At 51.9% G+C, this 15,995-nt stretch overlaps 1 protein-coding gene and 1 long non-coding RNA gene across 2 annotated transcripts in view; both read right to left on the bottom strand.

Moving 5' to 3' along the window:
* Positions 1-3,404: 3,404 nt before the first annotated feature.
* On the bottom strand, positions 3,405-4,891 carry LOC138918180 (uncharacterized). The gene is made up of 2 exons (XR_011427146.1): positions 4,784-4,891; positions 3,405-4,428 (listed from the first exon to the last, which is right to left on the bottom strand). It is a non-coding gene; the product is annotated as an uncharacterized lncRNA (long non-coding RNA).
* A 1,845-nt stretch (positions 4,892-6,736) lies between these two features.
* CHST13 (carbohydrate sulfotransferase 13) overlaps positions 6,737-15,995 on the bottom strand; it is a 30,538-nt gene continuing 21,279 nt past the window's right edge. The window contains exons 2-3 of the mRNA XM_023619844.2: positions 13,446-13,525; positions 6,737-8,290 (exon numbers count right to left, since the gene is read on the bottom strand). Of these exons, the coding sequence (XP_023475612.1) occupies positions 7,445-8,290; positions 13,446-13,525 (926 nt within the window). The 3' untranslated portion in view covers positions 6,737-7,444. The remainder of the gene's footprint in view (positions 8,291-13,445; positions 13,526-15,995) is intronic.

Here is a 15,995-nt window from a genome sequence, read left to right as displayed (position 1 = left end):
TCCTTCCCAAGCAAAGGCAAAGGGGCTCTGGCTGTTCTCATCACCTGAGGCACGAGAGAACGCGCTGCACAGATCGGTCATGGTCAAGAATGTGCTTCCAGTTGGGACAGACGCCGGCAGCCCATGACAGTTAGGAACAGCTGGGTGCCTGGGGATGACAACGTTATTTACCACTCTGAGGTCCTGGACGAATCTCCATCCTCCGCCACTGGGTTTTCTTGTGGGTAAAATAGGACTATTACGGGGACCAGGAAATAATGAGGCCTTGGGCATTACGGTCTTCTATTCTTGGCCCAATGCCCTGGAGGGCTTCTTTATTTATAAATAAATACCCTATAGGGTACTGATTAATTTTAGGGAGAAGCTTTAAAGGATCTATTTGAATATTGCTGAGATGTGCACTGTGGATTCTGCCCATATCAGTTGTGGACTTTGCCCATAAGGAGAGTGGCAGGTGATTCAATAGGGATAAATCGCTTGTGTCATATTTCATCAGAGATGGAGCAAATAAAAGATCTTGAAGGCTCATTTAATTCACCTAGTTGGCCATTTTGATTGCCACTATCGCTGCTGCTATCAAATTCTAGAATTATTTGCCCCTTTTGGGAGAAAGAAATACCAGCATGGTGTCTCTCCAGGAAATCTGGGCCTAACAGATGAGTGGGAGTGGAGGAACTTAGGAGAAAAGAGTGAGTGTCCCTCAGAGGGCCCAAACCAACGGGCATGGTCTAGATACAGGGGCCTGTTGGGGTTCACTGTCTGCGCTGTTTCAGCACACGAGGCAGCACTGTTTACTCGCAGTGGGGCTGAGCACCAAGAGCACAGCACCAGTATCGATGAGTGCAGGGAAGGACTCATTCCCAATCTGGAGAGTGCTCCCCCCAAGCTGACTAAGGGAAAGGATTGGGAAGAACCCTGCGCTTCCTTGGAGCCCCATTACTGGGGACTGGGGGGACATTGGAAGGGTTGATTGGAGGGCTGAAAACCCCTGGGATTTTTTAGCTTGCAACAGTCCCTTCTCCAATGCCCTGGCTTTTTACAGAAATGACAGACACTGGAAGTTTCTGGTTCCGTCCAGAAGCCTCTATTTGTTGGAATTGAAAATTTAGGATTTTTGTGGTCTTTTCTCTAGTTAAATCCTCTATGGTCTGAGTGAGCTGACTTGCCAAACTGACCAAATCTGGAGCAGACATGGTCTCCCACTCCATCCGGGTCCTCTTCACTACAAGGAAAGATCTCGCTTCAGCCCACTAACAGCCACAGAATAAAAGCTGCCTGAGGGTCCAGCCCGGTGGCACAGTGGTTTAAGTGTGCATGTTCCACTTCAGCGGCCCAGGGTTCACTGGTTCAGATCCCAGGTGCGGACGTGGCACTGCTTGGCAAGCCATGCTGTGGTAGGCATCCCACATATAAAGTAGAGGAAGATGGGCATGAATGTTAGCTCAGGGCCAGTCTTCCTCAGCAAAAAGAGGAGGATTGGCAGCAGATGTTAGCTCAGGGCTAATCTTCCTCAAAAAAAAAAAAGCTACCTGAGTGGATTCAGCTTCCCTGGGAGGCCAGAGCTTCCTTTGAAAGTGATCTGAAGTTGATTAAAACAGTCATGAACACATTCACCAGGCTTTTGCATACGAGCCTGAATTTTGTTCCAACCAACAGGCCTGGGAAAGGTGACTGGGATTGCTTGGTGGGGTTTTCCAGCAAGTGTGCTAATTTCTTGCCAAAACTTAGGCGTTTGTTTTTCTAAATCCCTTTCGGGATGTTCCCATCAGGGAACTTTCACCCAATATTGGGCCTGGCCTTCCCCAACAAGCATATGAAGGAAAATCTGAAAACCTCGGCTGAAGGTTTGAAAGGCTGTAGGTCTGAAAAACTACATTAAATTCATCCACAAATCTATGGGGGTCCTCGGTTGCCTTTGGAAAATCCTTACTGATGGCTCACAATTCAGCCTTAGTCCAGGGAACATAAGAGAACTGAGGTTTGTTTGGATCCTCAGAGGATTTAACTTTAAAAGCGCATGTTCTGATAGGTTCAGAAGAAGAAGGGGTGAGGGTAGATTCGGAGGAGAAAGGAAATTCTGCAAGAAGATTAGAGTCAGGAAGCAGAGGGTACAGGAAAGGTGGGGGTGGTGCAGAAGGGAAAGGGAAAGATGGTGACACGGCAGAGACCGTGGACGAGATGGCTGCCAGGTTAGAGCTTGAGACAAAGGAGTCGGGCAAGACAAACAAATGGCTCCCAAGACAAAGAAGCAGGGGCAACATGAGGCTTCAGAAGCCGTTTTCTTCTCCCTCAGTTTTTCAGTTGTTTCGGTTAATTTGGACATGATATCTTGCAGCGAGGCAGTTTCAGAGTTTGTGCATGATTGTAATCCTGTAGGTACTAATTAAAATAAACATCTCATGAAATAAGTCAGACAGAGAAAGACAAACACCATAGGATTTCACTCATATGTGGAAGATAAACAAACATATAGGTAAGGAGAAAAAATTAGTCATTACTAGAAGAGAAGGGGTTGGGGGAAGGGCAAAAGGGGTGAAGAGGCACATATGTATGGTCATGGATAAAAACTAGACTATTGGTGGTGAACAGATGAAGTCTATGCAGAAACCGAAATATAATAATGTACACCTGAAATTACATGTTATAAGCCAATGTGACCTCAATAAAAAAATAAAAAACAAACCATTCATCTTGCTTAAGAGCCACACTCTTCCAATTTGGCCTAAGAAAGACAAGTTTGGGGAGATCAAAAGTTCCCCATAATGGCCATTGGAATTCCAGACTACTCTCGGTCAGTTTGGTCCTCTTGGTTAAAAATGCATAAGTACAGGGCCCACAGTTCTTAAACATAAACCCAGCCAGGGTCCCTGAAAGAGGGTTTACCTCAGAACATTTACATGGCTGTGATCTCATTTCTGAAATCTCTTCTGAAAATCCAAGAAAGTTGCTATAGTCCTACCCCTGATCCCCAAAGGAATCTAAAAAAAAGAAAGTTGCCATATTCCAGCCCTGATCCCAAAAGGAATCTGAAAGCCAAAGAAAACTGGATTCTCCACAACCCCAAGCCCCCAAAAGAACTGTGCTATGTTCAGAGAATAACTGAGTACTCACTAAGGATGATGCCTTGAACCCAAGGACACAGCCTTGAACTGGGAAGGACAGAGTCCCTCCCCCAAGAGGACAAAGCCTCTCTCAATCCCAAATAAAGTTGGAGAGCCCAAAACATAAGGACAGCAGAGCTCAGAATCTGAGAGGAGACTCACCAAACTGAAAGCAGGCGGCAGCTCACAGGAGTGATGATAAAAGGGGCTCCTGTGGGTACCTCGCTAATTCTGGGGCTCACTTCCTTTAGATCCCACTTCTGACACCATATATGTCAACTTAAAAAGCAAATTTGCCCATTATTTAATCATCAAAATGAGTTTAATTGGGAATAGACAAAATAATTGCAATTCAGAATGTGCGTGCTGTGGTGAAGCATAGTCAAATCCAGAGAACACAGGAGTGAGCGGCTCTTATAGAGAAAAACAGGGAGTGAGAGGGGCTGTTCTAACAAAAGTCCATTGGAGGCAATTAACAGTCCAAGGTGGGAACAGCTTCTCATTGGTTGAGCTGTGGTGTTTCTCATTGGCTGGGTTGTGTCGTTTCTCATTGGCTGAGCTGTGGCATTTCTCATTGGCTGGGTTGTGTCGTTTCTCATTGGCTGAGCTGTGGTGTTTCTCATTGGCAGAGCTGTGGTGTTTCTCATTGGCAGAGCTGTGGTGTTTCTCATTGGCAGAGCTGTGGTGTTTCTCATTGGCAGAGCTGTGGTGTTTCTCATTGGCAGAGCTGTGGTGTTTCTCATTGGCAGAGCTGTGGTGTTTCTCATTGGCAGAGCTGTGGTGTTTCTCATTGGCAGAGCTGTGGTGTTTCTCATTGGCTGAGCTGTGGTGTTTCTCATTGGCTGAGCTGTGGTGTTTCTCATTGGCAGAGCTGTGGTGTTTCTCATTGGCTGGGCTGTGGTGTTTCTCATTGGCTGAGCCCTGGCATTTCTCATTGGCTGGGCTGTTGCCAGGTGAGGAGAGAAGTCTCTCTTCAGTAGTAAAGTAGTTGTACTTCCTGCCAGAGATGCAAGTATCAGTCTCTTCTGGTTTGGTGTAACTGATGATGTGTGACAGGGCATGAGAGCTCCCTAACAGGCCTTCTTGACTCCAATTTAGTTGAAGTTTCCTTCATTCATTTTACAAATCCCTGTAGGAACTGGTGTATGGTTTTAATAAAAAATCCCTGAAGGGGGTGCCAGATGAAGAGCCCACCTAGGTGCTCTCAGGTCTTGTCCAGCTCTTCACATGACACCCCTTCTCAAGTCATCCGATGAGCCAGCTGGGACCCCGCCACTGCCACTGGGGAGCAGGCAGTCAACCCACGATCTGAGAAGACAGACACATCCTGGTGCCAGACAGAGAGAAAAACAGGTTAGAGGATAGCCAGAGCAGGAGGAATTCCTCACGGCAGGCGGGATGAGAAGAAGCACCTCCAGTGTTCACAGGCTGGGGGTGTGGGCCCCACACTCACTGCAGAGGTGAGGGCTGGGTGGTGGGGGTACAGCCCCGTGTGTGACCTTGAGCGCATGCAACATCTGCACATATGGGGGACATCAGTGCGGCAGATGGGGCAGCAGAGTGCCTGCCCCACACGAGGGAGAGTGTGTGCATGTGACAAGCATCAGAATGCAGGAGGTGCTGAGGGGATGACAGCAGAATGTGACCACAGAGCGAGAGGGTGGCTTCTAATTGTGATGCACCTGGAGGTGTGACATCTGGATGGGCATCAATTTTCAGCAAACAGTTCACATCAGAGGCTATGTGGGCACTGAGTGGGCCTGGAACAAAGAAAGGTATGTGTCATCAAAGCTGGTGTGTAACAACTGAGCATGGAGTAGCATGTAACACAGTATGCACGTAGCCTCTGAGGGAGTGTGTGGCAACAGGGCGCTTGTAACAGAGACATCGGCCCCTGGGTGTGTCCACAGGCCCAGCCCCTGCCCCCATCCTAGTAATGGTCCAGGGTCCTGCACCTTCTGCCTACCTCCAGTGGGGCAAGGCTTCACAGGGAGCCCAGTGGCAGCAGCAGCCCCTGCCCAGGTCCACAGGGGGTTTCTGCCACTGACCCATGCTGGAAGGACACAGTGCTGGGGGACCTCAGAGAGGGGCATCCTGAAGCCTTGGGCAGGGGCCTGGGAAGGGAGAGCATCGCAGACAGGGGGACAGTAATAAGCAAAGGCCGGGGCATGAATGTGACTGAGCTGCAGCCCTAGCCAGCCCGGCCCCCACAGGCCAGCTGGGCCCTGTGACCCGGCTCGTGGGCCTACACCACAGGATGTGGGGGCACCACAGTTGGGATTTGGCCTCATCCCTGCCAAGCCGTCCTTCCCTGGTTGTGTTCTGATTTCTGTTTTTCAAACCCTCAAGCGTACCCTGCCCTGTTCTTCCTGGAGTTCTGGAATTTTTATATATCATCTAAGGAAACTGGGAAAGGACACCGCATTTTCAAACAGTCACTAAGGGGACATTCAGCTCCTCCCAAGGGACTCCTGTGGCTGGGTCTCCTCAAAGCCAGAAGGGTGGATCCTCATTGCCAAGTGGCCCAACACACACACACACACACGCACACACTCACACTAGGGTGGAGGCCGCCCAAGGCACAGGGCTTTGCTGAGCTGGTTTGGGCTTTAATCTGACCCAGGCAGAGTGAAAGTTTAGATTTTCTCCAAATTGTCACTGTCGTCCCTCTGTAACCGAAAGTTCGGTCTCTGAACCCGTTGCCAATCCAAATAACGAGAACAGAGTCTTGAGTGGAAGAGGAAAGGTTTTTACTATGCCAGGCACAGGTAAACTAGGCACAGGTGAGCTAAGCAAGGGCTCATGCCTCAAAAATTGCTAGCTCCCCGATGAGGAATGAGTACGGATTTTTATTTGGGGTTTTGGGTAGGGGAGGGGGGAACATGTAGCTTGTGCAGCTCGGTGCTTTCCCACTAGCCTGCGTTTGGTCTTGAGAGGCTGCTTGCAGCGAGGCCGGGGGGGGGGGGGGGGGGGGGGGGGGGTGGGTGAGATAGGAGGATGGCAGGTGGGCATCCTTCGCCATTGTCTCATCTTCCTGTTTGAGGCGGTTCCAGCGCCAGGGGTCTGGGAGTTTAGGTCTGGGAAGCCTCCGCTCCTTGATACTCTTGAGACAGCAGCTTTCCTGGCAAACTCAAGGACACATGACTAGCTAAACTTTAGTGTGCCTCCAACTCCAGGCCACCTGGGCTTTTAACAATTTGTAACTCCCATTTAGTTGTAAAGCTCAAAGGGTCCAAGTTTAAAGAAACAGGTATTTACATATGAGTGGAGCTAGAGAAGCAGGAAAGGGGGTGGTGGGTTTTAGTTTTAACCCCATATACGCTGGGTTCAATGTGGGGGAACTGATATCAGGGCTGATGTTAAGAGCCTGTAACACCTCGAGGCAGAATTTGGCACCCCCTCCCCGCAAGGTGCATCCCCTCCTTACCCCACTCCCCACGTGGCCCCTCACACCCGTGGGCAGCGGGGACGGTAACCACGGCTCTCCTCTCATCTGATCTTCACGACCCCCTGGCACTCTTATGCCATTTGGCGGCAAGTGAAACCGAGGCTCAGAGACTCAATGAGTTGGTAAGATCAGACAGCCCCGGGCCTCCAGAGCAAATGGCAAAATGAAGCGGAGAAACTCCAAAATGTCAGAAAGCAACAAAACACATTTATTTCAAAAACAGGAGCTCCCCAGCTCTCCAAGGTCCTATGAAACCTGCCACAGCACCGCACCCTGGGCTCTGTGGGCACACAGACGACCAAGCATCTGGCCAGACTGACACCTGGGGCCGCGGCGGGGCAGCCACAGGCAGAGTGGAAGGCGGCTCACGGCTGGCGCCTGACCTGTGCCCCTCAGCAAGGACGGCCCCGCCCGAATGCAGTCAGGGAGGGCTTCTCTCCCTGGCCAGGGCTGTCCTTTCCAGGGTGGGTGAGGTGAGGAAGGCACTGGGATGGGCCACAGTCTGCACCAAGCCAGCATTCCACTCTTTTACGCCGCAGACAGGTTGGGCGGCAGAGCTGACCAAAAAGAATGGCCTCTCACAACCTAAAAAACTATTAGCCAGTCCCCACCCAGCCAGGGGAGGCGCTGCCCGCCGGAGCAGGCAGAGGAAGGAAGCACCTAGCACCAGGCAGGGTCGGCGGTCGGGGGCGCACAGGTGCTCAGCCGCCCACCTGACCTGGGGAGCCCGCAAGCCCGGCCGGCGTGAGGGCGGCCCAGGCCCACGAGGGCGCGGGCGCGGGTCTCGGAGCGCAGCGCCGGAGCGGCAGCACCAGCATCTCGGGGCTCGTTAGAAACGCACAGCCGCGGCCCGAGCGCAGACCGCGGGGCCTCGGCGGGGAGCGCGCGCTGCGGGCTAGCGCAGCCGCAGGTAGGCGGGCGCGGAGTAGTTGAAGAGCAGGAAGTCCATGCGGTAGAGGCCGAAGAGCCGCCGCTGGTAGAAGGGGCTGATGTCCCGGAAGAGGCGCGCCGCCTGGTCGCGCGCGGCGGCCGCCGGGGCCCGGGGCGGCGGCGCGGGGAAGCGCAGGCCGGGCGCGCCCGCCAGGCCCAGCACGAAGGCGGCGTCCTCGGCCAGCGTCTCGAACTTGCCCACCACGTCGTAGCGCAGGCGGCACGGGTGGCAGAGCGCGTGCGCGCGCTCCCAGTGCTCGTTGAAGGGCTCGTCGCGGCGCGTGCGCGGGTCCAGCAGGTAGGCCAGGAACTCGGCGAAGCGCACGTCGTGGCCGCGGGCCAGCGCGTCGGGGGCCGGGCGCGGCCGCAGGCGCCGCACGATGCGCGCGCCGTAGCGCCGCTGGAAGGCCGCGCTGTAGGGCCGCGCCAGCTTGCTGCGGTAGGCCGAGGCCAGGCGCTCGAAGGGCTCGCGCACGAAGAGGAAGGCCAGGTAGGCGCGCAGGCGCCGGTTGATCTCGGCCGGGCTGAAGTCGGCCAGCGAGCGCAGGCGGCCCGGCGCGTGCGCCTCGTGCGCGGGGATGGCGCGCGGGTCTCCGCGGGCGCGGCCGCCCAGCGCCAGCAGCACGCGCTTCCAGTTGGTGCAGGCCACCTTGGGCACGTAGCAGTAGAGCAGGCCGTGCGCGTCGTCCACCAGCACGTGCCGCAGGTCCTCCGGCCGCAGCAGGCGCTGCCGGCGCGTGTGGCGGCTGCAGGCGCGGCGCAGCAGGTCGCGCCGCTGCCGGTGCACCTCGGCCAGGGCGGAGAGCGGGCCCTGCGGGCGACAGGGGGCGGGTCAGGGACTCGCGGCAGTGCCGGGGCCGGCGGCAGGCAGGAGACCTGTGCCCGCAGCCCAGCGCTGCCGCCCATCGCTGTGTGGCTTAGGGCCCAGGCGTGCGCGTCCTGGACCTTGATTGGGGGGGAAATGAGTCTAAGCTTGCCGAGGCACGTGGAAGGATGTGACTGATCACCTCTTGGGCACTCAGCACTGAGGGGGTCCTGATAACGGACGTGACAAGGTCAGAGGAGGCCTGATAAAGAAGAATGACTTTGGCGTGCTAACCGCTGGCGCCGGTGAAATATCTGCTCAGTGTTGACTAGAAGTAGGACAGTGTCTAAGAAGGGTAGCTTTAATTCCGCATCGGTAGAGTTGAAAACTGCAGCTACTTGCAGGCTATCAGGATATTTTTTGTTGAATAATAAAATTAGCTAATTTAATATTTATGAATTGGCATGTTCCTTTGGGTCTTGATTTCTTTTTCTGCCCCCCAACAAATTCTAATCTCAGTGCTTGAACAGGAAGCTTGCTGTCTCTGGGCCCGTCCCTTCTCTGTGAAGTGACGGGAGCCCTCACAAGGTGCCCAGCGCCGGCTATGCACTGCACAGCTCGTTGTAGTCGGTAATCGTAGGAGGATACCCAGGCCCGCCCTCCCTGCCTGCCTGGGCTCTGCGAGACCTAGGCCACCACCTCCAGGCTCCTCTCTCCCTTTCTTCAAGTCTTTTCTGCCCTAAATAGGGTCACCACTTCCAAGACTAACACTCCAGACCCCCCACCTCCTCCCCTTGGTGTTAGTAGTCTGAGTTCTTAGGAGACAGTGTTTCAGTTTCTCAAAGTTGCATTAAAAAAGCCTTTAGGATATAATAAAAAAAGACAGTAAATGTTGGCGAGGATGTGGAGAAAGTTGAACCTTCGCTCCTTGCTCCTGGAATGTAAGATGGTGCAGCTGCTGTGGAGAGCAGTTTGGCAGCTCCTCAAAAAAGTAGGCATATGATCCAGCAATTCCACTCTTAGGTAGATCCCCAAGATAACTAAAAACAGACATCATGCAAAAACTTGTCCAGTGTTCACAGCAGCGTTCTTCATAATGGCCAAAGAGTGGGAACAACCCAAATGTCCATCCACTGATGAGCAGATAAACAGTATATAGTGCATCCATACAGTGGAATATTATTCAGCCATGAAAAGGAATGAAGTTCTGACACATGCTACAACATGGAAGAACCTGGAAGACATTATGCTTAGTGAAATACGCCAGCCACAAAAGGCCACAGGTTGTATGATTCCATTTATATGAAATGCCTAGAATAGCCCCATAGAGACAGAAAGCAGATTGGTGGCTGGCAGGGGCTGGGGGGAGGGGGAATGGGGAGTGACTGTAATGGGTTCTGGGCCTCTTTTCGGGCTGATGAAATGTTCTGGAATTAGATAGTGGTGATGCTTGTGCAAACTTGTAAATATACTAAAACCCACTGAATTGTATGCTTTAAAGGAGTGAATTTTATGGTATCTGAGTTATATCTCAGGTAAGAAAGAAGCCTTCAGCGTTTCCATTTCAGAGGAGGTCAGAGCAGCGTCTGCGATGGTGGGACAGCAACCCAGCGCCGGCAGGAGAACATGAGGTGGGCCGGACGGTGGGTGTGCACACAGGTGCTTCCGATGCCTTTGAAAGCGTCCGCAGACACCCGAGGCACACTGAGTGAAAAAGCTGAAGCACAGGACAGGACTTGGAAGTGTGTTAAGCGGTGTATTGTGCCACGCTTTGGGTTTAAAAGGGGTGAAGTAAATAAAAAGTGTTTCCAGAAGGAAGGACTGTGGGGAGTCTTTCCTGTAGGGAGATAGATTGAAATAGTCACAGAGTCAGCAAGGCTGGGGTCTGCTTCAGAATAACTCCAGGCGGGAGCGGGGGCGGTCTAGACGAAACAAGACTCAGACCGGGGTACGGGAATGCAAGCTGCACTGTGCTGCTCTCTCTACTGCGCATGTCTGAATTCTTCAGAATGAAAAGTTCAAGCAGAGAGAGGACCCCCGTCCCTGCAGGTAAAGATTTTGAGAAGGTCACATAAGCACATGCTGGCGCAGTCGAGGCTGCACACGTGCTCAGACCCATTTCTGGAAGGACGCACAGGGGTGACAGGGCCTGGCAGGAGGGAGCGTGCTCTTCGCGGGATGCTCTGGGAGGGCTGACTGCCCTGGCACTTGCTGCTATTGCTTTTTCAAAACCTCACCGTGGGCGTGGCTGCCAAGGTCAGCCATGGCTGTGGGGTCCGAGGGCACTCAGAGAACCCCGTTGCCACCCCTTGAGGGGCTCACTGACTCACACAAGTGGCCTCAGGAGTCTGGCGCTGAGGGTGTGAGGAGAAGGCTGCACCCGGCGCCCCACAGCCAGGGGCTGCTCTCAGCCTCCAGACAACCCGACACGTCTCTTGTGGCAGGAACTGGTGGCCGTCCGCCCGCCTGTCAGTCTCCCTGCTTCCTTGCCAGCAGCCCCCAGCTGTGTTAGGCCATGTGCCCACCTCAGGGAGGAGCCAGTCCTGGCAGCCTCACACCCCTTCGCTAAAGTGACAGGTCCAGGGGTGGCATGTGGCCTGGTTCTGGCCAAGGAGACAGAAGGGGAAGTCTGCTGGATGGCTCCCAGGAAAGACTTTTCATCAGGAGTGAAGTGAGGGCTCCTGAAGGGAAAAACACTTTGCCCCACCCTCTCCCTTTCTGCTTGGGATGCTGTCCCGTGAAGAGATGTCCAGAGCCCTGGCAGTCTTCTTGCAGCGATGAGGCAACAAGGGTAGGACAGAAGTCAGCATCCAGAGGGTGATGGTGGGCGATGTGTTGCTGCCGTGCTGTGGGGCTGCTGGCCTCTGAGCATCTTGGGAAGGAAGTACTGACTGTGCTAATGGCTTAGAGTGGCCTCAGTCAGCTTTTCTGCTGCGTGTAGCCCCATGAATACCAACTCAGTCAATGCTGTCTCCGTTTCTTACGGGTGAGCAAACAGCCTCAGAGGAAATGAGTTTCCTACAGCTCTCAAGTCAGGAAGCTGGGGCACCAGCTTGGGTCCCTTGGGACTCAGAAGCCAGGGCTGTGCCCGCTGGTCTGGGGCTGAATCCCACAGCCGCACTCCTCATCCTTCCCAGGCTGGCTGCACTCACTGCTTGGATCCTTAGCCTGGCTCTAGTCCCTATGGCCTCTGTGACCTTCTGAGCGTCCTTAGCCTCCCTGTGCCTTGGTTTCCTCATCTGTAAACAGGGACAGCAACAGCCACACCTTGTTGGGTTGCCATGAGGACTAAATGAGTTCACAGAACTAGAGGGCCTGGGACAGTTAGCACTTGTCGGGAGACGGTTTTTATTGCTACTATTTCTCCAGCTGCAAGGTGCTTCGCTTCCAGAGCCTTCGCGTCCCTGGAGCCTCCGGCTGGGAGTGGCTGAGCCAGCCCCGTCTGCCTCTCGGCACCCTGTGGAGCTGGTGGACCCGGGGCCCTGCTGAGAGGCTGTGATGAGAAAGCAGCTCTGTGAGCTGCTGCCTGGCATTTCTCAGCATGACCCCTGCTCGCAGGTGGCGTCTGGACAGTCAGTCAACAACCTGAGCTTCGCGTCCCTGCCACAAGCTCCTGCTTTGCTTTTCCTGGGGCCTCTTTTAAAATAACCACTTAGAGTTGAGCCCGGAAAAAGCTAGTGACCCCAAGCACCTTGTAAGTAACCAGTGCTTGCTGCCCTGCTCTCTGTCTCCTGGTCGCTCGTGACCTGGCATGGAGGACCGCCCCCCATTTCTGAGATCTGCAAGTACTCACTCTTGTGACTTCACGTCCTTTGTGCGAGAGTACTGAAATTGCACCTTTAATCAAAAGGACCCCAGGGTTTTCACTTTCCCAAAGTAGGAGCTCGGATGCGGAGGGACCTACCTGCTGACCCCACGTGGGTGGCTGGTGCCTCCTCATTCAGCAGACCATAATCTGCATATTCTCGATTTAACTTAATACACCAGCTACGGGCCTCCCAACACAGCCAGGCCTGCCCGCAGCTTGCAGAACTCAGGCCTCCCCAACCTGCAGTCCAAGAGCGTGGGCCAGACGGGCTTCTCAGGCCCCTGCAGCTCAGCCCTCAGGGGTGTGGTGAGCAGTCACCTTCCCAACCCCCGTCTGATCTTCTCCCTGGACTAAAATTCACAGCTCCCCACTGCCCTTGCCCCACCTGCCAGGCACTGCCAGGCCGCTGCCCACCTCTGGCTCACTGCACTCACCCTCTTCTGTCCTCCGCTCCCCGCCAGGCACGCGACCCCTACTATTCACTTCTTAACTCTCCCTCTGCAGGTCTCAGCTGCAACGCCCCTTTCTCACAGAGGGTCTCTCCCCCATCTAAACCAGGACCCTCCTGTGGAGCTTTCATTGCACCCAGTACTTCCCTTTAGACTCTAATTAGTCACAGGTTAGTGCAGGAGGGGATCAGGTGTCTCCCCCATGGGACTGTCAGCTCCACGAGGCAGGGACCCAGTGACCTGCTTGCCACTGGATCCGCAGTATCCTGAGCACAACCTGTACACAGTAGGTGCCCAACACATGCTGCCTGAATGGGTGCTTCTGAGTGTGCCTGTTGGGGTGTGTGAGTCAGGGCCATGTGGCTCTCAGTGGAGTACGACTGTGTGTGCATCTGGGGCACTGTGTGGTGCCAGCGGGGCCACAGCAGAAGTGGATGGAGCATGTGGGCCCGTGAGCCGCCTGGTCCGTGTGCTTGAGAGTGACACAGGGTGGGGCCTCCCTGCATGCTTCCTATCGCAGCCAATACTAAAATTTGGAGGTTCACTTCATTACTGTCTCCCCACTAGATTATCAACTCCCTGAGGGCAGGTACAGGGTGTTTACTCTCCTTTATATCTGCAAGGTGTAGAGCAGTGTGTGGCACAGAGTGTGGCTTCTACTGTGGAGTGGAGGATGGATGGGTGGATGGGAGGGTGAAGACCACAAGGCTCTCAACTTAGCCCCAAGATTTGCCCTTGTCACAGCCCCAGGCATTCTCCTCTCTGGACAGAGCGCAGATTGGCAGAGGGAGCCTCCCCATGCCCCACTGTGGGTCCAGCGTCATGACAGCAGGTCTGCATTGGGGTGCTCGGGTTCCTGTGGCTGGAAGGGAGGGGCTCCTGGAGCAGGGGTCTGTCCACCTACCTGGTCAAGGTCATAGAGCCTCTGCAGGGCACTCCTCTTCCCACCAAACCAGCTGGAGTCCAGGGCCTTGTTTTCAAACGCTGTGAAGCATAAGGAGAGAAGTGTCATTGCTGTACCAGAGGGACTAGCCGTGGCATTGGGGAGCTTGGCCAGCTCACCTAGGGTATATCTGATCCATCTCTGGGACTCAGTTTCCCTTCTATGTCCCACCTGCCTCCAGGAGGTTTGGTGGAATGCAGGGGGCATTGACATGCCCCCTAATCTACCAGGGCAGGATGCTTGGTATCACTACTGCCCTCCAGAGTTGGAGGGTGCCAGGCAGGAAGGGACTAGAGGTAAAGTGGTACTCAGCCCACGGCCCTCTGGCCACCAACCAGACCACCCAATCTCACCCACCTCCATGTGCCCTCATTTCATGCCACAGTCCTGCCAGCCCCATGTCCATGGAGCCCTGAGGAGCTCACCAAGCTGTCTGTCCAGCCTCCCCAGATCCTGGTATAGACAGCCAGAAAGGGCTGGGAAGCAGTGGAGGTGTGGCACAGCCAGACCGCAGGCTCTCCAGTGACAGCTCACCAGGTCCAGTACCCCCGTGGACTCATGCAGCAGCCTGTACTTCCCCTGCCAGTACATATGCTGCCTCTGGTAAATGCAGGTTTGGCTGTCTCCCAGACTGGCAGGCTCTGAGGGCAAGGACACCATCTGTCTGTCTCATTGCTGCATTCCTCAGTCTCCCTAACACTTCCAAAAACTCAGCTTGCTAAGTTGATTCCTTTACTCAAAATGCGTTTGTAAGGAATATCTTCTTAAACATGTTCAATTAATATGAATATGTTCTTAGTGATAAAGTCAGTATAGGTAATGAGATGTTCATGACCTTATGCTTCTTGATCATATTTTTCTTAAATATGATTATACTTATTAATAAACTAATAAAGTATAGTTAAGTCTTTGAAAAGATGACCAGAATTAGCAAATGTTTAGCTAGACCAACAAGAAAAGAATAAAGACTCAAATTACTAAAAAATGGAAATGAAAAAGGAGACATTAGTACTGGACCTTACAGAAATAAGAAAGAATTATAAAAGTATAATGTGAATAACTGTAACACAGCAAATTAGATGACCTACTGGAAATGGACAAACCCCTAGAAAGATGCAAATTCCTGAAATTGACTCAAGAAGAAATAGAAAATCTCAGCAGACATATAACAAGAGATCAAATTAATAATTTTTAAAATTTTTCACAAAGAAAAGCTCAAGATCATATGGCTTTGCTGATGAATTTTACCAAGTATTTAAAGGAGAATTAACACCAATCTCTTCCACACCCTTCCGAAAAAAAAAAACAAAACCAGAAGAGGAGAGAATACTTCCCAATTTATTATATGAGCCCAGTATTACTCTGACACCAAAGCCAAACAAAGACATCACAAGAAAAGAAAACTATATACCAGTGTCTCTTATGAAGATAGATACAAAATCCTCAACAAAATACTAGCAAACCAAATCCATCAACATCTAAAAAGGTTTACATACCACAACCCAGTGAGGTTTATTCCAGGAATGCAAGGTTGGTTCAACATACAAATATCAATCAAGATAATACACCATATCAATGGAATAAAGAAAAAAACCCCACATGATCATCAATAGATGCAGGAAAAATCATTGCACAATATCCAATACCTTTCATGATTAAAAAAAACTAGGAAGCGAAGGGAACTTCATCAGATAGATAAAGACCATCTAGGAAGAACCCACAGCTTACATATTTAATGGTGAAAGACTGGATGCTTTCCCTCTAAGATCAGGAACAAAGCAAGGATGCCCATTTTCACCACTTCTATTCAACGATGTACTGGAGGTTCTAGCCAGGGTAATTAGGCAAGAAAAAGAAATAAATAAAAAGCATTCAGATTGGAAAGGAAGAAGTAAAACTATGTCTATTTGTAGATGACATGACCATATATATATATATGTATATACATATACATACACACACACACACACATAACCCTAAAGACTCCACAAACTATTATAGCTAATAAATGAGTTCAACAAGGTTATGGAATTCAAGATCAATATATAATAGTCAGTTGTATTTTTCAATATTATTAATGACTAATCCAAAAATGAGATTAAGAAAACAACTCCATGTACAATAACATCGAAAAGAAGAAACTAATAAGGAATAAATTTAACAAAAGAAGTGTAAGACTTGTCACTGAAAACTACAAGACATCATTGAAAGAAATTAAAGACCTAAATGAAGAGAAAAAATCCTATGCTCATGGGCTGGGAGATTTAATATTGTTAAGGTGGCAATATTCCCCAAATTGATCTACAGGTTCAATGCAATCTCTACCAAAATCCCAGCTACCTTTCTTTTAGGAACAGACAACTGATACTTAAATTCACATGGATATTCAAGGGAATCAGAATATCTAAAACAATCTTAAAAAGGAACAAACTTGGAGGCTCACATGTTGCAATTTCACAACTTACTACAAGTCTACAGTAATCAGGACTGTGTGGTTCTGGGATAGGAGAG

This window comes from Equus caballus, chromosome 16, assembly GCF_041296265.1.
Source record: "Equus caballus isolate H_3958 breed thoroughbred chromosome 16, TB-T2T, whole genome shotgun sequence".
Taxonomy (NCBI): domain Eukaryota; kingdom Metazoa; phylum Chordata; class Mammalia; order Perissodactyla; family Equidae; genus Equus; species Equus caballus.
The sequence above is the reverse complement of the archived record's forward strand: the minus strand, read 5'-3'. Positions and strand labels throughout refer to the sequence as shown.